The sequence below is a fragment of the Eublepharis macularius genome, chromosome 7 (assembly GCF_028583425.1).
Source record: "Eublepharis macularius isolate TG4126 chromosome 7, MPM_Emac_v1.0, whole genome shotgun sequence".
In the NCBI taxonomy this organism is placed as follows: Eukaryota; Metazoa; Chordata; class Lepidosauria; order Squamata; family Eublepharidae; genus Eublepharis; species Eublepharis macularius.
The window spans coordinates 45301554-45324040 of record NC_072796.1 but is presented as its reverse complement, the minus strand read 5'-3'; the positions used below and the strand labels follow the sequence as shown (position 1 = coordinate 45324040).

Genomic DNA, 22487 nt, shown 5'->3' with positions numbered 1-22487 from the left:
TAGGAACAATGAGGACTTTAACTAATGCAGATTAATATGCATTTTGCTTTTATTTGCTTTGTGTTTAGGTTTGATACTGCTCAAGCTGATTGTGTCTTGTGAGTTTAAAATATTCTGTGTATTTTTCAGGAAAGACAGAGGCAACTAGAAAGCATGGGTATCTCCCTTGAATCTTCTGGCATCAAAGTAGGGGAAGATAAATGCTATCTGGTGAATCTAAATGCAGACCCTGCACTCAATGAATTACTGGTTTATTATTTAAAGGTAAAAAAGAATTTGCAAAGTGAATGACAAATGTTTTGGAGCTTCTGTTTTTAATTTACTAGCTGAATCAAAATATTATGGTATTGGATGCTAAAACGTGAACACTAAAATTGTTGAAGATTTGTTATCTACTAAGCAAGATTGGCAATAAAAACATACTTTTGTAATCAGTTTTTGGAATTGAGAATTTATTGTGATTTTTTTCCTATTAGTGCTGCTTTGTGGTTGATTAGAAAAGAATAATCTAAAGTGGTCTCCAGCTGGTTTCTTCCACTAACATTTTGTTAATACTTTTGGTCCAGAGACTCAAGTTTAAATTCTAAACTTGCACTGTTTGGTTATACACACAGTATTAGTCTATTCCCTCTGATAAGGATTTAGGTATCAAACTCATGTGCCTCAGGGAAAAAAACCAAATAGCTGGCTTAATTCAAAATATGTATACAATATATTAATATGCATACTCATCAATGTATATATTAGTAAGCTTTGTACATTGAGCTCTACCTTTTTTCTCTTCTCATATGTATCATACTGTACAGATTCAAGTCTCTAGTATAATGCAATTGGAATGAACTTAAGCTTCAGTTACCAAATTATGATTTTTATGATTAACTCTAGCCCTTTTTAATTCTTGTTCATGATGGAAGCAGAGAAAGCATATTTTCTTAAACATTTCTAATACACTGAACAATGTTCCAGTATTTTCTGTTTAAAATATTAACAATCAAACAGTGTTTGCAAAGATACTTGGATTGGATCTATTTTTGCTTGCTCAAGTGGGGCATCAGAAATTCCATCTTTAGTTGCAGCCTCCTTTGTCACATCTAACATTGTTCTTAAAAGTCTCTTAGCCCTTAGGAGCAGATTTTTGTAGGGCTGCAGCAAGAAGATAAGAAATATTCATTTTGTGATAGGAATTCATATTTTATTCATAGTATTGGTACTCCTATAATACTATTCCTAAATATTTGTGGGAAATCACCTAGAATGCTGTCTAGGAGGACAGTAAATTGTTTTTGTCAAAAAATAATATTTCACTGTACAAATGAAATTGATTATAAGGCTTCAGTGCGGGGTTTACACAATAATATAATTGGCAAGTTTAATTTTAATTGCATTTGTTTTTAATGAGGATCACACCAGAGTTGGCGCAGATACATCTCAGGATATACAGCTGTTTGGAATAGGTATCCAACCAGAACATTGTGTAATAGATATTGCAACAGACGGGGAAGTTTCTCTCTCGCCAAAAGAAAATGCAAGGTAAGCAAAGTGAGCTTAATTTCCCCTGTAAAATCTTGTACATATAAAATTATCTGGTGACTCAATTCACAGATTCTCAAATGTTAAGATCCAGAGGATCACTTATGCATCAGAGACCTCTATTTAATCAAGGAGAGAGACTCCAAGCTCCTAGCTGATGCAAAATCTTAGGCATGTGAATAAACTTAGCAGGAAGGCAGCAATGTTGAAGTCTCCACCAAGAATTCCCATGGGGAGCAACCTCTCACCTGTGGCCTGCACCAGCAGGCTCACCATATGATGGATCCCAGTACTTAGTTCTGCCTCTAGGTTCCTTCTGGCTTGGGCTGTGTGTGAACTATATAACCAAGGTCTCTTAGGTGTGAGTAGGGAAGGATGTCCTTATTCCTTTTAGACAGCCTCAATTGAAATAGTTTGATTTGTTTTGTCTTGTAGTTTGGCAATAGGAATTTATTTATGAATGTGACTTTTTAATCAAGTTACTTCCTTCTTCATCACTCAAATACTTCCTTTGTAATTTAAGTAGAATACAGGATATCTGTTTCACTTAACCTGGTGTTTGTTTTAGGTACTTGTTTAATTAATTTAGTTGTGGTTTAATTGTACTTTAATATTTCTTTTCTCTAAACTGTTTTTGCAGTATTAAAAAAATCATCAGAAACTTAGTAGAAAAAATATTTTAATAAGACTGCTATCTGATATAAATTACCTATTTTGACCTGATTTTAGCATGAGCTTTGCACTTTCCTACAGATACACTATTTTACCACTTAAAGAAATGGTGACAAATTGTAGGACATCATAAAATATGATGAACATACATGAATGAGCACATTTTGTTCGAATAGGCTTTACTATATTTTCTGCAAGCTGAATCTTGTTTTGTTTTTGTAGTGTTATGAATTAAAAGCACAGAAGTGAACAGATGGTATTCAACATGATAGGATTGCATTTAGTCATTTTGACTGGCAAGAACAAAGCAGCATGTTGCTGGAAAAAATTATGACTGAATAGGCTTTAAGTTGTGCTTCATCCAAAATGCTTAAGTAGGTACAAACCATGTTGCCAGAGCTACAGCTGACAATAAATGAGTCATTTCGTTGCTGACTCTTAAGGAGCTTAAAAGTAACTTCTTGGTGGTGTGGAGGTGAAAGCTGTTTCAGGTTACTCTTTTTGTTTGTTTTAATATGTACATCATACTTGGAAAACTGTGTAATCAGATATTTTAAATATTCCCTTCTATGAAGGTTAAAAACCAAGGTGGAAATTACTTCATAGACTTTCTAATTTTGTTTTCAAAGCTAGAAATGAAGACATTTTTATTTCTTAGCTGTGGCTAATATGGAATAAACTTTCTTCATTTAGAGTAGCCTGGTTTGGGAAGAATTGTGTACGAGCATCATTAAGGAGATTTTAACTAGGTTTGTGCAGGCTACTTATACTGTGACCCAGTTATTTACATATATGCTGCATGTTTTGTTGCTAAAATAGCTGTACTTCCCTTGTTGCAGCAAGGAGCTGTCAGCGTCAGTAATCATTAGTCAGTGGGAATCTGCCTTCTGTTGTAGCCTTCATGACTTAGCCAAGGTCTGTGCATTCACATCATGTATGATTAACTTGTGGAGAGGGGGTAGAACTGGATTGGTGGTATCTGAAGTTTCTCCTAGTAGGGGTTTCCTGTTGCTGAATCAAGGAACACTCCTCAAGTGAAAACACAGTAAAAATAGGAACTCATCTGTTAACTGATGCTCACTTGGGACCTTTGGACAGGCAGGAAAGTGAAATTAAAAAGTGGTGGGTCTGCAGTATGCTCCAAGTTTGGAAGGAAATGGCAAGTAAACAACAAACACTGAAAATATGGCAACTGCTCTTAGGACAGGTCCCCATCCTTTTTGAGCCTAGAATTCTTCTGACCCAGGGTGGTCAGTGCAACTACAAAATGGCTGCTGCAGGAGGCAGAGTCAACCACAAAATGTCAAGGAGTGAAGTCATGAATAACTCTAATAGTACTCTTCATTTCAGGCAGAGACTCCATTAACAAGATGCCTTTTAAAATGAATGTATTGTTTTAAAATGTTTTCTTGCATTCATATAGCTTCAGTCACACAGTGAAGATGCTTATGCTGTGATAGCAGCTGCTGCCAAAGCAATGTTTTTTTTAAAATCTGTACAGCCAGTCAGAGCTCAAGTGGCCAATCAGAAGCAAAAGCCCCACCCATATTCTAAAAACACTTGGTGGGCGGGTGCCAAGAAAGGTGTTGGCAGATGCCATGGCACCGTTGGGGACTACTTTCTTAGGCATTCAGTATTATGAACTGGCATCAATAATAGTTATAGGAACTCTATATGCACACCTTCTCTATCCTAACTTTTTCATATGGTGCTTTATCTGCTTCTCTGTCTTTAGGAGCTTCTATGGATGGATACACATGTGAAGGACTGGAATTGCTGTTATGGAAAACTCATCTAAGAGAGGATGATCTGGGTCTTGTTTTATCAATATTTGCATTTTATTTTCAGATCCTGTGTAAATGGTACATTGGTATGTTCTGCAACACAGCTCTGGCATGGCGATAGAATCTTATGGGGAAACAACCACTTTTTTAGGTAGCAATTGTTTTTGTCTCTCTGTGTCTTATAGAACCATAACCAATGTATGCACTTATTTACTGCTCTATTGAGTAGATGGTATTTTTTATTCATTTGCACAATTACTGTGCATTCCCTTGTTTAATATAGGTTATGTATCGCCTGTATGCTATGTTCAACCCATCTTGCTTTCTCAAGCCATACAAACAATGTTTTCGCAGACAGGTTTTCTCCGGTGCCTCTCAGTGCATTATAAAGATATATAATAAATAATCAAATAATCCAGGTTCAATCAATATTTCCATAGAATTCAAAACAGTCAGTTTGTCGTAAGAATTTCCAGATTCACAGTCTGGGAAACCTTAAAAGTTCATAAGTTCATTCAAAATGTTCAGAGGTCCAGGTTTATTCATGTTTCCTAGAAACTTTGAAAATCTTCAAGCTAGGAAACACAAATTCTATTGAATTCTATGGAAATATTGGTTGAACCTGGATTGTTACTTGATTATTTATTGTATATCTTTATAATGCGCTGAGAAGCTCTGGCACTTTAAAACACTTTTCCAAGGATATAGGAAACTTGTACTTATTTATGTACCAAACCGATTAAGTAAGCACTTGCACTTTATTTGCTGAAGATTCTTGCAGTGTACATTGACTTAATAATTAAGTGGTTAGTGTTCTCCATTAAAAATACTCCAGGTTGCCCTTGGCATAGCATTGATACTAATATAGGACATCATTACTGATAATAAATATGAATACAATTGTGGTTAAAAATGAACTTTACTCGGATATGAAAGATTTATATTGAATTCTGTCTTAGTTTTCATGGCTGTTTGCTTTCTAGTCAAAGTTCTAGTCAAGGCTGACTGATTGCATCAAACTGTAAGTGCAACGCAGCATGTGTACTGATAGCAATCTTGCAAACATGCAACCAGTGGCCTCATACTATGCCAAATAAAATGTTCCAGTGTGGAACATTTTAGTTCATCTAGTTTTGCTTCTTTTTTTCCAAATTGTCATGTGCATCTCGGTGGAGAAACACCACTATGATAAATTATGACTGATTCATTTTTAATTAAAGCAAGCCCATCCCCTACCCTTTCAGGAATCATGGCATGTAGCAGTTCCATACAGCTCCAAGAGCTTGAGGGGCAACAGCAAGAAAAGTTGATAAAAGAACATAGTAGTATTGTATTTAACACTCATATGCTCCCATTGTGCAGTGCGCAAGAGCTATAGTTCAGGCTGTAGCTTGTTGCATAGCTTCCTTTGTCTGGGAATAAGCTTGCAGTCCCTTCTATCAAGTCCAGTCTATAATAATATAATCAAACTAGTATTTTCTTGCAATTTTTTTTATTACGTTGACCTTTAGCAAGTACTTTCTTGAATTTTGAACACAGAATCAATTTACCTAAAAGAAAGCGACGAGATTGGTTGAAAGAATCTGAAAAAGAAACGCTGTTAGCAGAACATGATTTGGATGCTGCTAGTGAAGCTTCTTCAGAACCGGACTATAACTATGAATTTGCACAGATGGAAGTTATAATGAAAACACTGAACACCAATGGTAAGAAAACGGTTGTTTGGAGCCACTGAACATCCATACGGAAATATAGAAATATTTAAGCCACAAATTATATGTCTACTTAGTCTTTTATCTTTTGTTAATACTGAGGATTTGCTTTATAAAAACTCTCTCTTTCCATCTTGTCACTGCATGAAACTGTGTAATAGAAAATGATTCATTGTCTCTGTTTTCCCCTTTCATCCCTTTTTTTCAAATCACTGTAGCAGCTCTGGACTTGCATACTTTCCTTTGTTTTGGAAGTAGTATAATTTAGCTGTTACTGCAGTATTAATAGCAGTGGCATAGTAACAAATTCTAAGATGCAGTTTCTTCTCTACTTAGATCCAGTACAAAATGTAGTCCAGGTCCTAGAGAAGCAATATTTGGAAGAGAAGAGGAGCGCTTTGGAGGAACAGCGGTTAATGTATGAACGTGAACTGGAGCAACTGCGACAGCAGCTCTCTCCAGAAAGGCGGTTTCAGCATTGCAGTGATAGGCTTTCAGACACTGGCCAGACTGCTCAGCAGAAAGTGAACCTCTGGTCAGAAGAGAGGTGAGAACGCTGGGGCTCTCAGTAATATGATAAGGCATTTTGCTTGTGCCCTTTAGGTGACTTGTGATTTTAGTTCAAACACACATACGCACTTGTTGGTTGTTGATTAAATAATTTTTAATTTATTCTGTAGTTTAGAGCCAGGATCTGTGGATGTATTTTGGAGCTTTTCTTGAGGAAGGGGAGCAAATGTCATGGGGTATATCTTAAAGTGACTACTCTTCAGTTCATTAGTGTAAAAAGCTATTGTTTCCCAGATTAAATAATATTAATAACAACAACAACATTCGATTTATATACCACCCTTCAGTACAACTTAATGCCACACTCAGAGCAGTTTACAAAGTGAGTTATTGTTATCCTCATGTCAATAACTCTGTGAGGTGGGTGGGGCTGAGAAAGCTTTGAGAAGTTGTGACTGACCCAAGGTCACTCAGCTGGCTTCAAGCAGAGAAGTGGGCACTCAAACCCAGTGCTCCACATTAGAGTCCTGCGTCTGTTAACCACCACACCAAACTGGCTCTCTTAATTTTAATCACTTAGTCCAATTGCCCAGTATGGCTTCCACAAAAGAAATGCTACCATTTATGTGAAAGGAAGATTACCTTTTTTCATAGAAACAAGATTAAATACAAAAATAGATGACCCTAAACTTCACATGACCCTGTTTTCCTCTGTGCCAGAAGCAGCAGGGACAAAGGTTGGCATCCACCAGCCATCTCACTGGGCTGCTTTGAGACTGGGGAGCCAGGTGGTGGGCTCTCCATGCTTTACCACCACATTTTCTGGCTGCTGCTAGAAGACACAGGATAGAGAATGTGCCTGCCATCTGGTGTTGAGGGAGGGATGACTGGAAACAACCCCAACTGATAGACAGTCCTGGAAGGCCTGGCTGGAGAGATGAGGGCTGGCCCTGCCAATCATCTGGATCACAATGGCAACTGTTTACCCAATTGGAAGACAACTCTACCCCTTTTGTAAAGTGAAAAACGTAAAAGGTTAAATATAATACAAATAATACAGCTCCTCCTTCCAGAAAAAAGTAAAATTTTATACACGCAAATGTAAGGTTCACTCCAGTCCAGTACCAGGTGCAGTGCCTGTACCTAGAAGGATAATAATCAGGGACATAAGGGAACCCAGGTCCACTGTTTCAGCACAGTAGGATGTCTCATTCCTTGGTCAAGTAAAGGGGGCTCATGAGATACGTTTATGAGAGCCATGTGCTTGTGACATATTCATGCAATAGCTGAGTGCTGGGCCTGGTCATGTGCCAAGTTCCTGATTATGTCCACATTTTAAGTTGTATGGACAGTTCTTAAATGGAGGATTTATCCATGAATTATATTTATACATTGGTTGAAGAAAGTTGAGAGCAAGCTACATCAGAACCATTTTTGCATCTAAAAAAGGCCGAATCTGGAAATTTTTAGTACATCATGAGAAACATGTTACAGCTCCATACAAAAGTTTTCATAAGGATAAATAATATTTATTCATTTAAAAGATTTTAAGCTACCTTTCCACCCACCTTAGGGTCCTTAAGGTGGCAAACGGTAAAACATTAAAACATACACAAATATATATATCAAACATTTAAAAGAAAATACATGAATGGGAGGAGGGATCAATGAGTATCACAGTGAATGAATGCCAGACAAAATAGGAAAGTCTTCACCGGATGGCAGAAGACAGTGATACAAGGGGACAGACAAATCTCCCTGAGGACTGGGTGCCATCATTTTGGTGACATCTTTCTTGGGTTGCCTTCCGTCTAGCCTCTAAAGCAGGACCTCCAAAGATGACTGTAGTGGTAAGTTAGGTTCATTTCAGAGAAAGCAGTCCTTAAAATACACTGGCCCCAAGCCATATAGGACTTTAAATGGCACTAACAACACCTCAAATTGAGCCTGGAAGCAAGTTGGGAGCAAGCATGGGTGGAACAAGGCTGGACGTCTGTGATCCCTACAACCCACTTCCACCAGAATTCTTGCTGCAGCATTCTGCATCAGTTGTAGTTTCTGGACACTCTTCAGGGGCAGCTCCACACACAGAGTAATGCAGTAGTCTAACCTGGATACTGTGGAAAGATTTTTTTTGTAGGAATTCATGTTGTCTATGCTATGTATCAAATCATTTGGGGAAAATGTAGACATGGTATTAATATTTTTTTTTAATTGGGTGTGTTCTTAAACTAATGACTGATGTTATGGCCTGTTCAAAACTTTGGACATAACTCTTCTGGACTATACATTTATGGTTACATGTACTAATATTATTTTACTGATTTCTTGTTTAAAAGCCCTCACAAATCTCCCTAATAACTCTTTCTTTCTTTTCCACTTTCTGTTCTCCTACAGGGATGAGTTATTTCGACAGAGCCTAGCTAAATTAAGAGAGCAGATCGTTAAAGCCAATACACTAGTGAGGGAAGCAAACTTCTTAGCAGAAGAAATGAGCAAACTAACAGATTACCAGGTGACACTGCAGATCCCTGCTGCTAACCTGAGCGCTAACAAGAAGGTAAGAAAAATGAAAATTGAAAATACATTTTTGAGCCTCCAAAAGAAGCAAAGACATTTGGGTCCAGAAATAAATTATGGAACTTTCTTTTACATGTGTGTGGGAAAAGTAAATAGAGAAATTACTAGCTCTAAATACACAGAATGGGTCAGTTTCTATTGGGTGTGTGTGTGTGAGTTTTTCTAATTTCCTCCTCTTATATGTACTTCATGCTTTTCCTGTGAGTTCGAAATACATTTTGAGGAGCTTTAGTGAATTGCAGTGGAAGGAGAGAGGCAGAAAAGTTCTGTTGTGCTGGTTAAAATGTCTTCTATTTGTTGTAACTGAACTTTGGATCCAACCTAGTAATTGTAGCTCCTCTAACCTCTAACCGTTTTTATGATGAATAATACCACAGAGACATGACTTTCGTGCCCATGCTATGAGAGGTGCTCTTTAGCTGTAAACTGATAACATGCTAGTCATCATTCAAACCATCAGGGTTAATAATCCGTAATAGTATTGCAGGATTTGAGTCCAGTAGCACCTAAGAGACCAACAAGATTTTCAGGGTATAAGCTTTCAAGAGTCAAAACTTCTTTGAGCCTTTATATCTCATCCAGGAGGTGGGTCAGATGAAGCAAAGAAAAGGAGTCAGGATGTAAAGGAACAATGCATCTTGATTATAGCAAAAATTAGCATCTGTAGTAAGATAAGAATCCTAGGTCTCTATTCAGCCCCAGGGGTTCCATTGTTCTGAACTTGCAAATGAACTCAGGTTCAGCAATCTCACATCGTCATTTGCACTTGAAGTTTCTTTGATTGAGGACAGCCTCTTTTAGATCAGCAATGGAATGTCCTGGCAGAATAACATGTTCTCTCTCTGTTTTTTGAGAGTTGTGATTTTTAATTCAGATTTATGTCCATTTATTTTTTTGTGTAGGGACTGACCTGTTTGTCTAGCGTAGAGAATGGAAGGGCATTGGTGACACTTAGAACTGTAGAGTTGGAAGGGGTCTTACAGATCATCTAGTCCAACCCCCTGCCCAGTGCAGGAACAGCCTAAAGCATCCATGACAAGTATTTGTCTAGCAGTTCCTTGAAGACTACCAATGAAGGGGAATCCTCCACATTCCTAGGCAGCAGATTTGATTGCTGAATTAATCTTAACATGAAGTTTTTTCTGATTTCTAGCTGGTACCTTCCCTCCTGTAGTTTAAACCCATTATTGCGAGTCCTATCCTCTGTTGATAGCATACATAACATTGGAAGATGACTGAGTGAATGATGGCATAAATGGTGTTGTAAGGTCCAGTAATTGTGTTGTCAGAGTGAATATGCGGACAGAATTGACACCTTGGTTCGCTGCAGACCCTTGTCCCAGAATCCCTATCTGTGTAAGGAAGTACATTATGTAAGTGAGTTGTTTTAAGATTAGGGAGCTGTCTGTGACAAGAAAAGATCCAGAGGAGTTAGCTGTGTTAGTCTGTAGTAGCAAAATAGAAAAGAGTCCAGTAGCACCTTTAAGACGAACCAACTTTACTGTGATTCTCGAAAGCTTATGCTACAGTAAAGTTGGTTAGTCTTAAAAGTGCTACTGGACTCTTTTCTATTTTGAGAAGAAAAGGTTTGCCTCCCTATGCTTGTGAGAAAAGAGTGTCACTGCCCAGCATAGGTTGCAAGTTGTTGTTGATGTGTTGAACTGGTTTCAGCTGAGAGCTGTATGTGACCATCAGTGGCATTCTGTTGTTTTTCGTTTGGGTAGCACGTTATCGCTTGTTATCATTCTGGCTTTGTCAGTCTGTTTCCTTACTACATCAGGTGGGTACTGCAATTCCAAGAATATCTGTTGTAGATCCTGCAGGTGAGAATCTCTGTCAGAGAGACTGAAACAGATGCGGCTGTAATGTAGAGCTTGGATGTGCTAGACAATGGATTGTTTGGTGTTTTTAGGATGGTGATTAGAGGAATATAGATATGTTTGCCAATCAGTAGGTTTCCTGTATGAGGTATATGTCAGTGCTGTCTTAAAAATGTACTTCCCGTGTGGATTGATTCATGGTCAGGTTGATGATGAAGTGGAAGTTGTTGATGGTCTGGTGAAGTTCCTCCAGTGCTTCTTTCCCATGTGTCCAGATGTAAAAATGTCATCAGTAAATCTCAAGTACAGGAGGGGTGTTAGCAGGTGGAAGCAGAGAAAGCGTTGTTCCAAATATTAGCTTTAATTTTGGCCAAGGGACAATTCAGATATCCAGTGAAGGCAAATGCAAATGGGGTTTCGTATGTATGAACAAAGGTACACTCTGCACATAGAAAGTTAGCATACTGAAATAGAAACTGTCTCTGTGATATGCTAACTTTTCTGCATAGAGTGACTTTGATAAATGACATACTTTTAAATGCATCCTGCAAAGGCTGAGGCTTGGTCAAAGGCTATCACGCACATTACTATGTATTTAGGTACTCTGAGCTTCTTTTTTTTTGACAGCTTCTGACTAAGAAAATGTTTTCTGGAAATATAATATGGTATTCTAGAAATGCTTGACAAAGAAACTTGAATATTGAAACATTTCAATAAAGTATCTATTTTTCCATTCAGAGAGGACTGATAGTAAGTGAACCAGCTATTCAAGTCAGAAGAAAACGAAAAGGAACTCAGGTCTGGAGTATTGAGAAGTTGGAGAACAAGCTAATTGACATGAGAGATCTGTATCAAGAATGGAAGGGGAGAATCCATGAGGTAATAAACAACTGTTTTTCAGCCAAAATGCTTCACCCAATATTTTGTTTTGTGAAAGAAGAATGCAGCTGTAAACTATGTGTACATTTTATGAGGAAAATTTTTCACTGTTAATATTACTCTATCTGGTTGTATCTTAAACTTGTAAATGCATTTAAGAATAGACTTCGTAGATGAAATTTGTTGTTTCTATAAAGTTATAATTTGGTATGCATATTTGATTTAACGTTACTTATCTTTAAAGCAGTGCTCTCAGTACTGTGACTGTGCATACAGAGGATTGTGTATTATTGGTCTTAAACTCTTTGAAAATATTTATATTTACAATTTTTTAGTTCCTTAGCATCAAATTAGCCCTCCCTCTCTATAAACTGCCCTGACCTGCATAGCCCAGGTGAGCCTCATTAGATCTCAGAAGCTAAGCATGATCTGCCTTGGTTAGTAATTGGATGGGAGACCTCCAATGAAGACCAGGGTTGCAGAGGCAGGCAATGGCGAAACCACCTCTGTTAGTCTCTTGCCATGAAAACCCCACTAGGGGTTGCCATAAGTCAGCTAAGACTGACCACCCCATAAGCTGCCATTAAAAAAACTGTATTGGCATTATAACTTGCTATTTTGAATGAAGAAGAGGTGATGTAACACAGATCTCCACAGTTTACTTCTGTGTTAAACTTCATTTTTTTGTATGCAATGGTAAAAATATTATTGCATTGTATAAAATGTGTATTGCCAACCACAGAAAGAATTGTGGTGGTTTCTTTACTATTTCATATACACAAAGAATTTTACTTTGGGACTTCTATATATAGTAAGAACTCCCAAAAGTGTTGATTCTTTTTAATTTTAAAAAGTAAGCTTCTAGTCATTGCAATTATTAGATTTCAACACAGATTATGCAACATGTAGAATTACACTGTTTGGGGTATGCAATATCTCTGTGACTACCTCTGTTTCTCTATTCTGCATCTACTTTTATTACATTATAGGATGTAGCTCATAATTATTCAATTTATACTTTTGAAACATTTCATATATTGCTTCATATATTGAAAAAACAGGTGAAGAAACTCACTGGCAAAAAAGGTGACCCTTTCTATGAAGCACAAGAAAACCACAATTTAATTGGTGTCGCAAATGTATTTTTGGAGTGCCTTTTCTGTGATGTTAAACTTCAGTATGCAGTGCCAATAATTAGTCAGCAGGGGGAGGTAAGGTAAAATTATTGATGCTGCCTGTACTGTTCTGTGCTTGTTCTTATGATGGTGATGCTTTGTCACAAAGAGCCAAAGAGATGTTAATGTTTGTTATGTGCGCCATGTAGTCCTTATTTGCAACCTCTTCTATCCCTGGGGTCAGGAAGGAGGCGAAGCATGTGTGGCTTGAAGGGAAGATGGGCTTAGGCAGTAAGTTGATGGCCAATGAGAAAAGAGGGCTGAAGGAAAACCGCAAACAGCCCTGTGGACAGTTCTTTTTTCCCATCATTTATCCCATTCCCTACCGCTCTCCCTAATAGGGACCCAAAGCAGCTTATATTGCTCTCATCTTTATCCTCAGAACAACCCTGCAAGGTATGTTAGGGTGAGTGTGAGTGACTGGCACAAAGTCACCTTGTAAGCCTCCATGGCAGACTGGGCATTGAAACCTGGGTCTTTTAGATGCTAATCCAACACTCTAACCACTACACCACACTGACTGTTTGAGAGTCAGATGTAGAATTCTGGTACTTTGTATACTTTTGTAGCCGTAATCAGTTCTGAGACAAATTTGGGAACAGTAGTAAGTGGCTTGAAAAATTGTACAGAGTGGTTTTTCCTTTCAGTTGCAGAAGATTCGGGTAGGCTTGTGTGTGTGTCTGTTAGATGGTTGGTTGGGGTTAAGTAGTGCTATTAAGATCTCCAAATGTTTTTGCTATGTAGGTCGCAGGGCGACTGCATGTTGAAGTGATGCGTGTCACTGGTGCTGTCCCTGAACGTATGGTAGAAGATGACTCTTCTGAAAATTCCAGTGAAAGTGGAAGCCTTGAGATCATGGACAACAATGGAGAAATTATTCACAGGCCTAAAAAACTCACTTGCAGGGTCAGAGTGCTATCATGTATTCATTACTATTTTAAAAGGTCAAATATTTTAGTAATGCAATGTACTTGAATCTATTTGGTTTTTTTTTTCAAACCTTACTGCTGTAGGAGATGCTTCTATTACTGGATCAATCCCAGTAGTATAACGTATACATCAGAGATCTTGATACAGTCATTAATAGACCCATATTCATAATAAAGAATCCTTGTTGCAATTGTAAAGTTTACAGTTTTAGAATAGGTTTCTATAATCAATTAACTAAATTAGGTTTCATTTAAAAGATGTGAGAACTCCGTAACAGAACTGGGGTTGAATAATTTGCAGCATATAAAATTAGCAGTATGTATGGACAAGGATTACTTTTGAATCATTTGACATTGTTTTGATCTGTTTAATATGAGTGGAGGACCCACAAAGAGTTACGAGAGAAGGGAAATCCCATTCCTCCTCCCCAATGGCCCATTCCCCCTGCTATTTCCATTTCCTTATTCCCTCCTTCCTCCCTGTTACTGCTTGCTCCATTTCCTCATCCTCTTCCTTTTGTTCCTTCCCCCATCTCCCAGTTGCCACTTGGTCCATTTCCTACTTCCTCTCTGTGCTATGCTCTCCTCCATTCCCTCCCCTCCATCTTCCTATTATTTCCCCTGTTGCTGCAGCAAGCCTAAATGCGGCCTGAACGCTCTCTCTCTTTGTGATGCCTGCGCATACATATATTGCTCTTTACTTTTCAAGCATTTTGAATTCTAATTTAATTTTTTCAAGTTTATGGGAAGTATACATTTCCTGGCTAAACTCATTATCAACAAATGCTTTATGTACCTGCATGATCATTCAGATCCTATTTTAAATTAGACTATCACTTTGTAACTGGTTATCTTGTTTTGAAATGACTACCAAGCAGTTAATGTATTGAATTTCAGTTTTACTGTTTTTCAGGTAACAATTAAAGAAGCAACAGGTCTACCACTGAATCTCTCAAACTTTGTCTTCTGTCAGTATACCTTTTGGGATCAGTCTGAGTCAACTGTTGCCGCTCCAGTTGTAGATCCAGATGTGCCTTCACCTCTGAGCAAGGATGCCCAGTTTACAGTAACTTTCTCTCATTGTAAGGTAATCATGTTGTGGTTTTGTTTCAGAATATTATGAGAAAACACTGAATCTAAATATATAACACCATTATCCTGCATGGATAATAGGAGGGAGTATGAGTGAGGGACTGTGTGGTTCCGTTATAAGCCAACACTGCGCTAATTTATTATAATCTGCTATTACAGATTCATTTTTCCTAGCTGTCACCAAAATAATGTTAGTAATCCCAGGTTATCCTAGAAACAAGTGCCATGAGAAAGAACTGCTTTATTTAATTAATTTATTTATGCCCCACTCTTCTCCCTGAAGGTACCCAAAGGAGCTTATGAGAAAAAAAAGAAACTATACACATAAACAAAGAAACAAAACCAAATGGCCAACTACATTTTGGGCAGGCCCTGGATTCATACACTAGATCTTCTGAAGGCCTATGATGCGACGCATGGGCTAAAGAGCCAAAGGGCCTAGAGCCTCTGGCCATACCCAGGCTTTATAGCTACCTAAACAAGAAGCAGGGGTGTGTGGAGTTTAGCAAGATGGTGTAGCTGGTAAAGGTATTCCTCCCCTTTTCCTCTCCCTGCTTTATAGCTTGAAAGAGCCTTGTCCATTCTCAGCATGGGTTGGAATTCTCTTGACTGTTCTTGGGATAAGGACTTTTCTAAGAAATCATGAAGCCAAAACAAATCTGAGCAGTTTTCCAAGAGTGTGAGTCAGTTTAATGCTTGTGATAAAATTGCAAAGTAACTTGATTATGAAAATCATTAAGGTGAGAATATCAGAAAAATAGCAAACAAAGGATTTAAACTTGTCCTCTTCTTTGTATGACTTGGGGTAGAACTTGGGTATGTCTGATAAACTTGCAGATTTCCAAAAGTTCTTTCTTCAAGGCATATCAGAGAATCAGATGGAGTCACCTACTTGATTCCTAGACAGCCCATATGCCCAACAGTTTTTGTAACCCCACATGTTTATAATAAGGCAGGCATCAGGGAAGCCACTATCAGATCTCTCCATTCAAGGGTTCTCCCCATATGAGTAATGATGTCATGCTTCCATGCAACTAGTGCCATGGATCAGTTAGTGTCAAGCCATTAGTGACATCAGACACGGTGTGCATATTTTGCTTCTTTAGATACTGAAGACAATTAACTCTTAAATATGTTATATTTCTTAATATAAAACATTTGGATTTTGGCTGTTTCACAATTTAATATGGATATTGAAAAGTACGTATGAATAAGTTCCTGGAATTAGTTCCTTCCACTAGGAGCTTGTACCACTGTGTAAAGGACTGTTAGATCATGCAAACTGAACATAAACTGTAGTTTTTTAATTATTAACCACTGACCAAATATGTTTAGCTAATTTTACTGCAATAAATATTTTAACTATTCAGGATTATGTAGTAAATGTAACAGAAGAATTTTTGGAGTTCATGGCAGATGGAGCACTTGCTATTGAAGTATGGGGTCACCGATGTGCTGGCAATGGCAGCTCCATATGGGAGGTGGATTCTCTTCATGCAAAAACCAGGACCTTGAGAGACAGGTAATGCTACATTTAGATTATCCTGCTGGTGGTGAAGCCTTACCACAAACAGTTTCAGAGGGGTGTGGGAAAACAGTGCACATGTGTCATGAATAACTGGAGTAGGGGAAAAGAGTAATGCATGCAAGAAACAGTTGAGGGATGTAGAGAGGGTTGCTCATGAGAGAGCACGTGCAGGGAGGTGAAATAGGATGTTTCTGGAAATGTTCCACTAAGGCATTAAACAGAACATTAGTACTATTCTTAATGCTGTTTGGACTGTCTTTAGATGGAATGAAGTAACACGTCGAATTGAAATGTGGGTTTTAATTCAAGAACTGAATGAAATGGGTGATTATACAGCCGTGGAACTCCACCAGGCAAAGGATGTAAACACAGGAGGGATTTTCCAGCTTAGACAGGTACAGTGTATTTTTCTCCATCTAGAAAACAATGTGAAAGTATCAATTGGTCTTCATTATGCTTTAACTTTTTTTTCCTGATTATGTGACCAGGGCCATTCTCGTAGAGTTCAGGTGACAGTCAAACCAGTGCAACATTCAGGAACACTGCCGCTTATGGTGGAAGCCATTCTCTCCATTTCTATTGGTTGTGTGACTGCCAGGTCAACCAAATTACAAAGGGGCTTGGACAGCTACCAGGTAAGATAATGGGCATTGAACTACTGAATTATTAGAGTGTGATACAGATTTATTGTTTGGTTTTTGCCCTTTAAGAATTCAAAGGTAAGTTTCAAGACCTTCATTTGTATCAATACTCTCTCTGGCATTAATGTTCAGTGCACAAAAATATTCTTGGATGATAGTTCTCTGAAAGACTTCTTACCTGCCATTTTTTTCTCTACCTGTTACTATTTTTTCCTTGCTCAAGTCATTTCTCTAGATTACCATGTCTACCCATTCATATTTCCTTAGATCTTTGCCATAGCTATCATATGGTCACCATGTCTTAAAAATAATATTGAAAACCTAGAAAAGTGTACAAAAAGGTAGTGATCATGAGTCTGGTATGCCTAACTTATGAGGTCAGGCTAAAGCATCTGGGCTTTTTACTTTAGAAAAACAGATGACTGAGGATGACATGGTAGGGGTCTTCAAAATTATTCGTGGTGTAGACAGAATCAGCAGAGAGAAACTTTCTCCCTCTCCCAAAATACAGTAGCTGGGGTGAATGAAAGTGAATGGATTGGATTTAATTGATCTGATTGGATTTAAGATGTACAAAAGAAAGAACCACTAAATACAACAGGTGGGGAATTTGCTGCCGCATGCTGTGATAATTAACTGCTGGCTTAGATTTTAAATAGCATTGTACACATGAATAGAATAGATCTATCACTAGCTGTTAGCAATAGCAACTGAAATGGGGCCTCATAGTTCAGAATGCAGTTCTTAGGATGTGTATATTTTACATTTATTGTTTTTTAAAAAACACGTGTGCCACATAACTGTCCTAATCATACATTCACAATGAGGCATATATGAGGTTGAAGAGTGGAAATGCCATTTTATGTTACATTAATGCCAGTTCATAGAATACCATGCCCAGTCATAGCAGTTAGAAGAAATAACCAGTTAATTTAAAAAATCTTCAAACATGTGAATAAAGAGATTGAAATCTATAATATACAAGAAAATGCTGGCAATTACTATTACTAAGCATTTAGATAACGCTGGGGGTGTGCAGGGCCAGGGTGATTTGGGTTTCCCGATTTGGTTTACCCAAATCGGGGGAAAGATTCGGAATAAAGGGAAAGATTCGGGTTTGCATCGTAAAGATTCTGCCGTTATTTTCAATGGGGAGCATGCTCCCGGCTTTCCGGGAGTCTGGGGGGGGGCATTTTCTTTACGAAGCAATCCAAACTTGGTGGGAACCTTCTCCTAACTCTCCTCTAACGACCCCCCAAGTTTCAAAACAATTGGACTTTGGGGGACCATGTTATGACCCCCCAAAGAAGGTGTCCCCATCCTCTTCCACTCTCTCCATTATTCCTTATGGGGGGAAAAAGCGATCTTTCTAGGTGGCTTGGGGTGGCAAAATGCACCCAATTTTCAGGGGACCTGCTCCCGCCTCTCCTCCCACCGTCCCCCAAGTTTCAGGAAGATTGCACTTTGGGGAGCCAGTTTATGGCTCCCCAAAGAAGGTACCCCCATCCTCCTCCACTCTCACGAGTCCCTATCGGGAAAAACAAAGGGGCTTTCTTCGTGGCTTGGGGTGGCATTTTGCAAGCAAAATGCACCCAATTTTCAGGGGACCTGTTCCTAACTGTCATACTATGCCCTCCCTGAGTTTCAGGGAGATAGCACTTTGGGGGGGGCATGTTTGCAAGCAAAATGCACCCAATTTTCAGGGGACCTGTTCCTAACTGTCATACCATGCCCTCCCTGAGTTTCAGGGAGATAGCACTTTGGGGGGCCATGTTATGGCCCCCCCAAAGGTGGTTCTCCCACCACACCATTTTATTTCTACTGTGGGGAAGACTCCCACACAGCAGAAACATGGATTGTGGCTGCCAATGGGCCACAGCCACAGTATGGCTTTACACTACACACACCCCAAGCAGCCCCTCAGAACCAAACTCTCCCCCCCCCAAACTAACCACCCCTGCAGTAACTACCTAGCCACTCTCCATTGGTGCCTGTTGCGGGAATATCCAAACTCCCACAGCAGAAACCCATGGAATGTGACATCCATGGCCACAGGTGTAATCCCCCTTTCAATCTACCCCCCTCCAGCAGCCCTTAGACCCAAAGACATGCACCCCCAAGTCTCCCCCCCCCCCAGAGCAGGCTGGCCAGCCACTTCCCATTGTTCCCTATGATGGGAACTTTTAAACTGTCTTTCCCAGGGCAATTATGCACAAGCCAGGGGTGCCGCAGTGGGGGGGCACACTCCTGAGTGCAAGCTCGTCCCTGGGAAAGTACACATGAACCACAAACACGCACCCCCAAGTTCCCCACCACCCACAGAGCGGGCTGGCCAGCCACTCCCCATTGTTCTCTATGATGGGAACTAGCCTTCACACCAGAGAATAACACACACACGTTGAATAAAGTTCAATTTTTTTTATTTTTTAGCTTTCAGTTACAGCATTAAAGGCACATGACACTAGTGTCACATCACCACAGTCTCCTAGACAGTAATACCACAACTATCCTCACGTCAGAGAATCACAAACACAATAACTTGCCAAAGCACTTTATTTCTTGGAGTTCCTGGGCTGAGGGTGGGAGACAGCATACAGTAACAGCAGCACAACATTTATAACACACCCCCAGCATAACCATAGTGACTCCAAGGGAGCCAAACCACAGTGTCACACATCTATTCCACCCAAATCTAACTGAACTGGGGGGAACTCTTGCAACTTAGTCCAGCAGAACCATTGTCATTTCCTGCAGCTGGGCTCTCAGTTCAGCCAGTGGGGAAACGCCACAGAGCAGAACAGTACCTAGCCACAAGCACAACACAGTGGCATTTGCGGAGCACGGTTGCAGAGGTCCCCCCCACCGCCAGCCTCAGGATGAACTGGAAAACACCTGTGTTGTAGTGTTGGGATGTAGCCTTCATCATCAGCTGGCCCTCACCCCCCACTATTCCTACCTGCCCCACTCCTCCCCCACCCCTTCAAGAGAAACATTTGAACTTTAACTAAAACAACATTAAACATTTTACAACATTAAGCAACATTAAAGAACATTAAACAATATTAAAAACAGTCTCGCAGCATAGCTAAGTTTGCCTGCTACTCTGAGTTTCTTGCTGTGAGTCCCTAACCTAACCAGTCCCTATCTAAATTGTCTCTCCCTCCAGTGGCAATCAACATTTATGGGGCCTGTTATCAATTATCAGAATAAATTTGTGCCCACAAGGTCTGTAACAGTTTTAGATGTTTTTTTCCTGTTGTGTAGGAGGCCAAAGTTCAGGGTGCATTCCCTTTGCCACTGAGTTCCACCCTCCTCCTGCTGGATTTCTTTCTACTTCTAAAAGTTTAATGTAGGGAAGAGCGTGATTCCCCAGGTCCTAGACTCGCAGAGGATGCAGGCCACAAGGAGGGCTCACCTCATTCACTCTGGAAGTCTACTCCTGAGAAATCGAAGAGCCGAGAGTTGACCTTCAGGAAGACCAACTGCTCAACTCTCCATGGGAGAAGGCAAGAGCGATATGGGCTGACAATGTTGCCCGCATAAGAAAAGACGTGCTTGCTCTCCACACTCATCGGAGGGCATGAGAGGAGCTGCTGTGCCTCAAGGGAGAAGTCCAGCCAGACCGCCTCCTTCTTGGCCCAGTAGCTCAGTGGATCGATGGACAGCAACTCGTAGGGCTCCACAAGGTAGTTCCTGACCACTTCCTCTGCCGAGACACATCCTGTCTCACATGACTCATGATCCCAGAGGGCCCGAGGGCCCACCGGAGCATCTCCATCTCCGTAGACATCCCTGCGGTGGCTGTGGGGAAAGCCTGCTCAGAAGGGGCGTGAGAGGGACCTGCAGCACTGGGTCCCGCACCCGTCCCCTCTGATGACAGGTGGCCCCACTTGGCCTTCCTACGCCTCACTCGCGCTCAGAGGGCATCTCTGGCTTGGCTTGGGTTCCCATCCCGCTTGGCAAAAGTGCCCTTAATGCACGGGTTGCACATAGTCACCAACATGTACAACTCCTTCTGTGTCAGAGGCGTTAGCCTGGCAGCTATGCCCTGCTGCAGCCTTCTCACGAGCGTGCTCACCGCCAGAACAGTGTCTGCACGTGGTGCGTCTGGGTCCACAAAGAAGGCCAGTGAACTCTGGCGTGTGTGCACCAGAGGAATGACCAGACTCAGGGTCGCTGTGTCAGACGAGACCTCTACAGTGAAGTCCTTGAAGGGCTTCAGGACCTCCACTGTCTGGGAGATGGTGAGCCAATCCTCCTGGCTGAACTCACCCTCCTGCCTCCAAGCGTCGCTCTCTAAGAGCCATGCCTCAAGGGCGGCCTGCTGCTCCACCAAGTGTTCCAGCATGGCACAGGTGGAGTTCCAGTGAGTGACTGTGTCAGAGATCAGGACATGCTCTGGCACTCTTGTCCTGGTCTGCTTCTGGTGCAGTTCGTGCCTGGATTTCACACTGTGCAAGAAGTGACTTGTGAGCTTCCGGCATTTCTGCAGGAGATACTGGAAGTCACTAGTTGTGGGATCCTGGGGTTCCAAGGAGGAACCCACCCCGAGTTCAGCTTTCACCACTACGTGAAGTTCGTGAGCCGCCCAGTAAATGCGCTCATGGCTCACCTGCTGCACCGCTGCTCTCATGTTCTGGCCACCATCTGTCACCATGCATCCCATGGTGATGGTTCCTTCACCTGTCCAGCTGTCCAACTCCCTCTTCAAGGTGGCCGCAATGTTCTCTGCCATATGTGACACGTGAGATCCTTGGTGTGGAGCAAGGCCTTGAGGTAGCTGGCCCAGCAGTCTCCCATCCATCCCTGCCTAACACTGGACACCTCACCTCCACCCTGAAAGTCTTCGGGTTGCCACCAGTGAGCAGTAAGCGAGAAGTGCGCAGGCTGCACACTAGAGCAGGTCCAGATGTTGGATGTGAAGTGCACAGTTCTCCTGGCAGCGCGGGACAGCTGTGCCTTCACATGGTCCCTGGCAGCCCTGAAAAACAAGGGCACTATGGTCCTGCTCAACATCGTGCGAGCAGGGATCGTGTACCAGGGATAGGCATCACAGAGCACCCCTGGAAGCCGAAGTGCTCAACTTAGGAGAATGGCTGACCATCTACTGCTATCATATTGACGATGTGGTGCATGACACGCCAGGTCGCCTTCTGGATCCCCCCTCTGGGCACACTAGTGCCCTGCATACCAAGTATCTCCGTCAGAGAGGCTTGGCGTCCCTGCCCTACAGGAACCTGTGGGGGGAGAGCACCAGAGGAGCCTACCTGTGGTGCCACTTGAACTCTCCCCCCAAAGAAGCACTGCCTGGTATTGCCTCTTCAGGTGGTTCCGCATTCCAGATGTGGAGAGATGGTTCACATCCCTCCCATGACTGATCTGTTGTCTGCAATGCCGGCACTGGGCAAACCGGGGGTCCTCCGTTCTCTGGAAGTGACTCTAGATATTGGTGGTAATGGGGGCCCCACGCCGCACAGGGCAGGCACTTATGGACCCCCCAGGAGACACCTCCTGTGAGGTGCTCGGGCCAGACACACCGTGTCCACTTTCGGCTGGGCAGTTGGAGATGGATGAGGATGAAGGGGCAGAGATGTGGGCTCTCCCACCACGGTCTCTTCCTCTTCCTCCAGCACCC

The 22487-nt window shown here is 41.1% G+C and overlaps 1 protein-coding gene across 3 annotated transcripts in view; it reads left to right on the top strand.

Annotated features, from left to right (window-relative positions):
* Window positions 1–22487, top strand: part of KIF13A (kinesin family member 13A) — a 128210-nt gene that overhangs the window by 67603 nt on the left and 38120 nt on the right. For all 3 annotated transcript variants that reach the window (XM_054985607.1, XM_054985606.1, XM_054985605.1), the window contains exons 13-25: window positions 130–264; window positions 1400–1530; window positions 4051–4137; window positions 5526–5692; window positions 6035–6245; window positions 8606–8768; window positions 11347–11487; window positions 12549–12698; window positions 13407–13568; window positions 14505–14678; window positions 16054–16205; window positions 16474–16606; window positions 16700–16846. In XM_054985607.1, coding sequence (XP_054841582.1) covers window positions 130–264; window positions 1400–1530; window positions 4051–4137; window positions 5526–5692; window positions 6035–6245; window positions 8606–8768; window positions 11347–11487; window positions 12549–12698; window positions 13407–13568; window positions 14505–14678; window positions 16054–16205; window positions 16474–16606; window positions 16700–16846 — 1953 coding nt within the window. The remainder of the gene's footprint in view (window positions 1–129; window positions 265–1399; window positions 1531–4050; window positions 4138–5525; window positions 5693–6034; window positions 6246–8605; window positions 8769–11346; window positions 11488–12548; window positions 12699–13406; window positions 13569–14504; window positions 14679–16053; window positions 16206–16473; window positions 16607–16699; window positions 16847–22487) is intronic.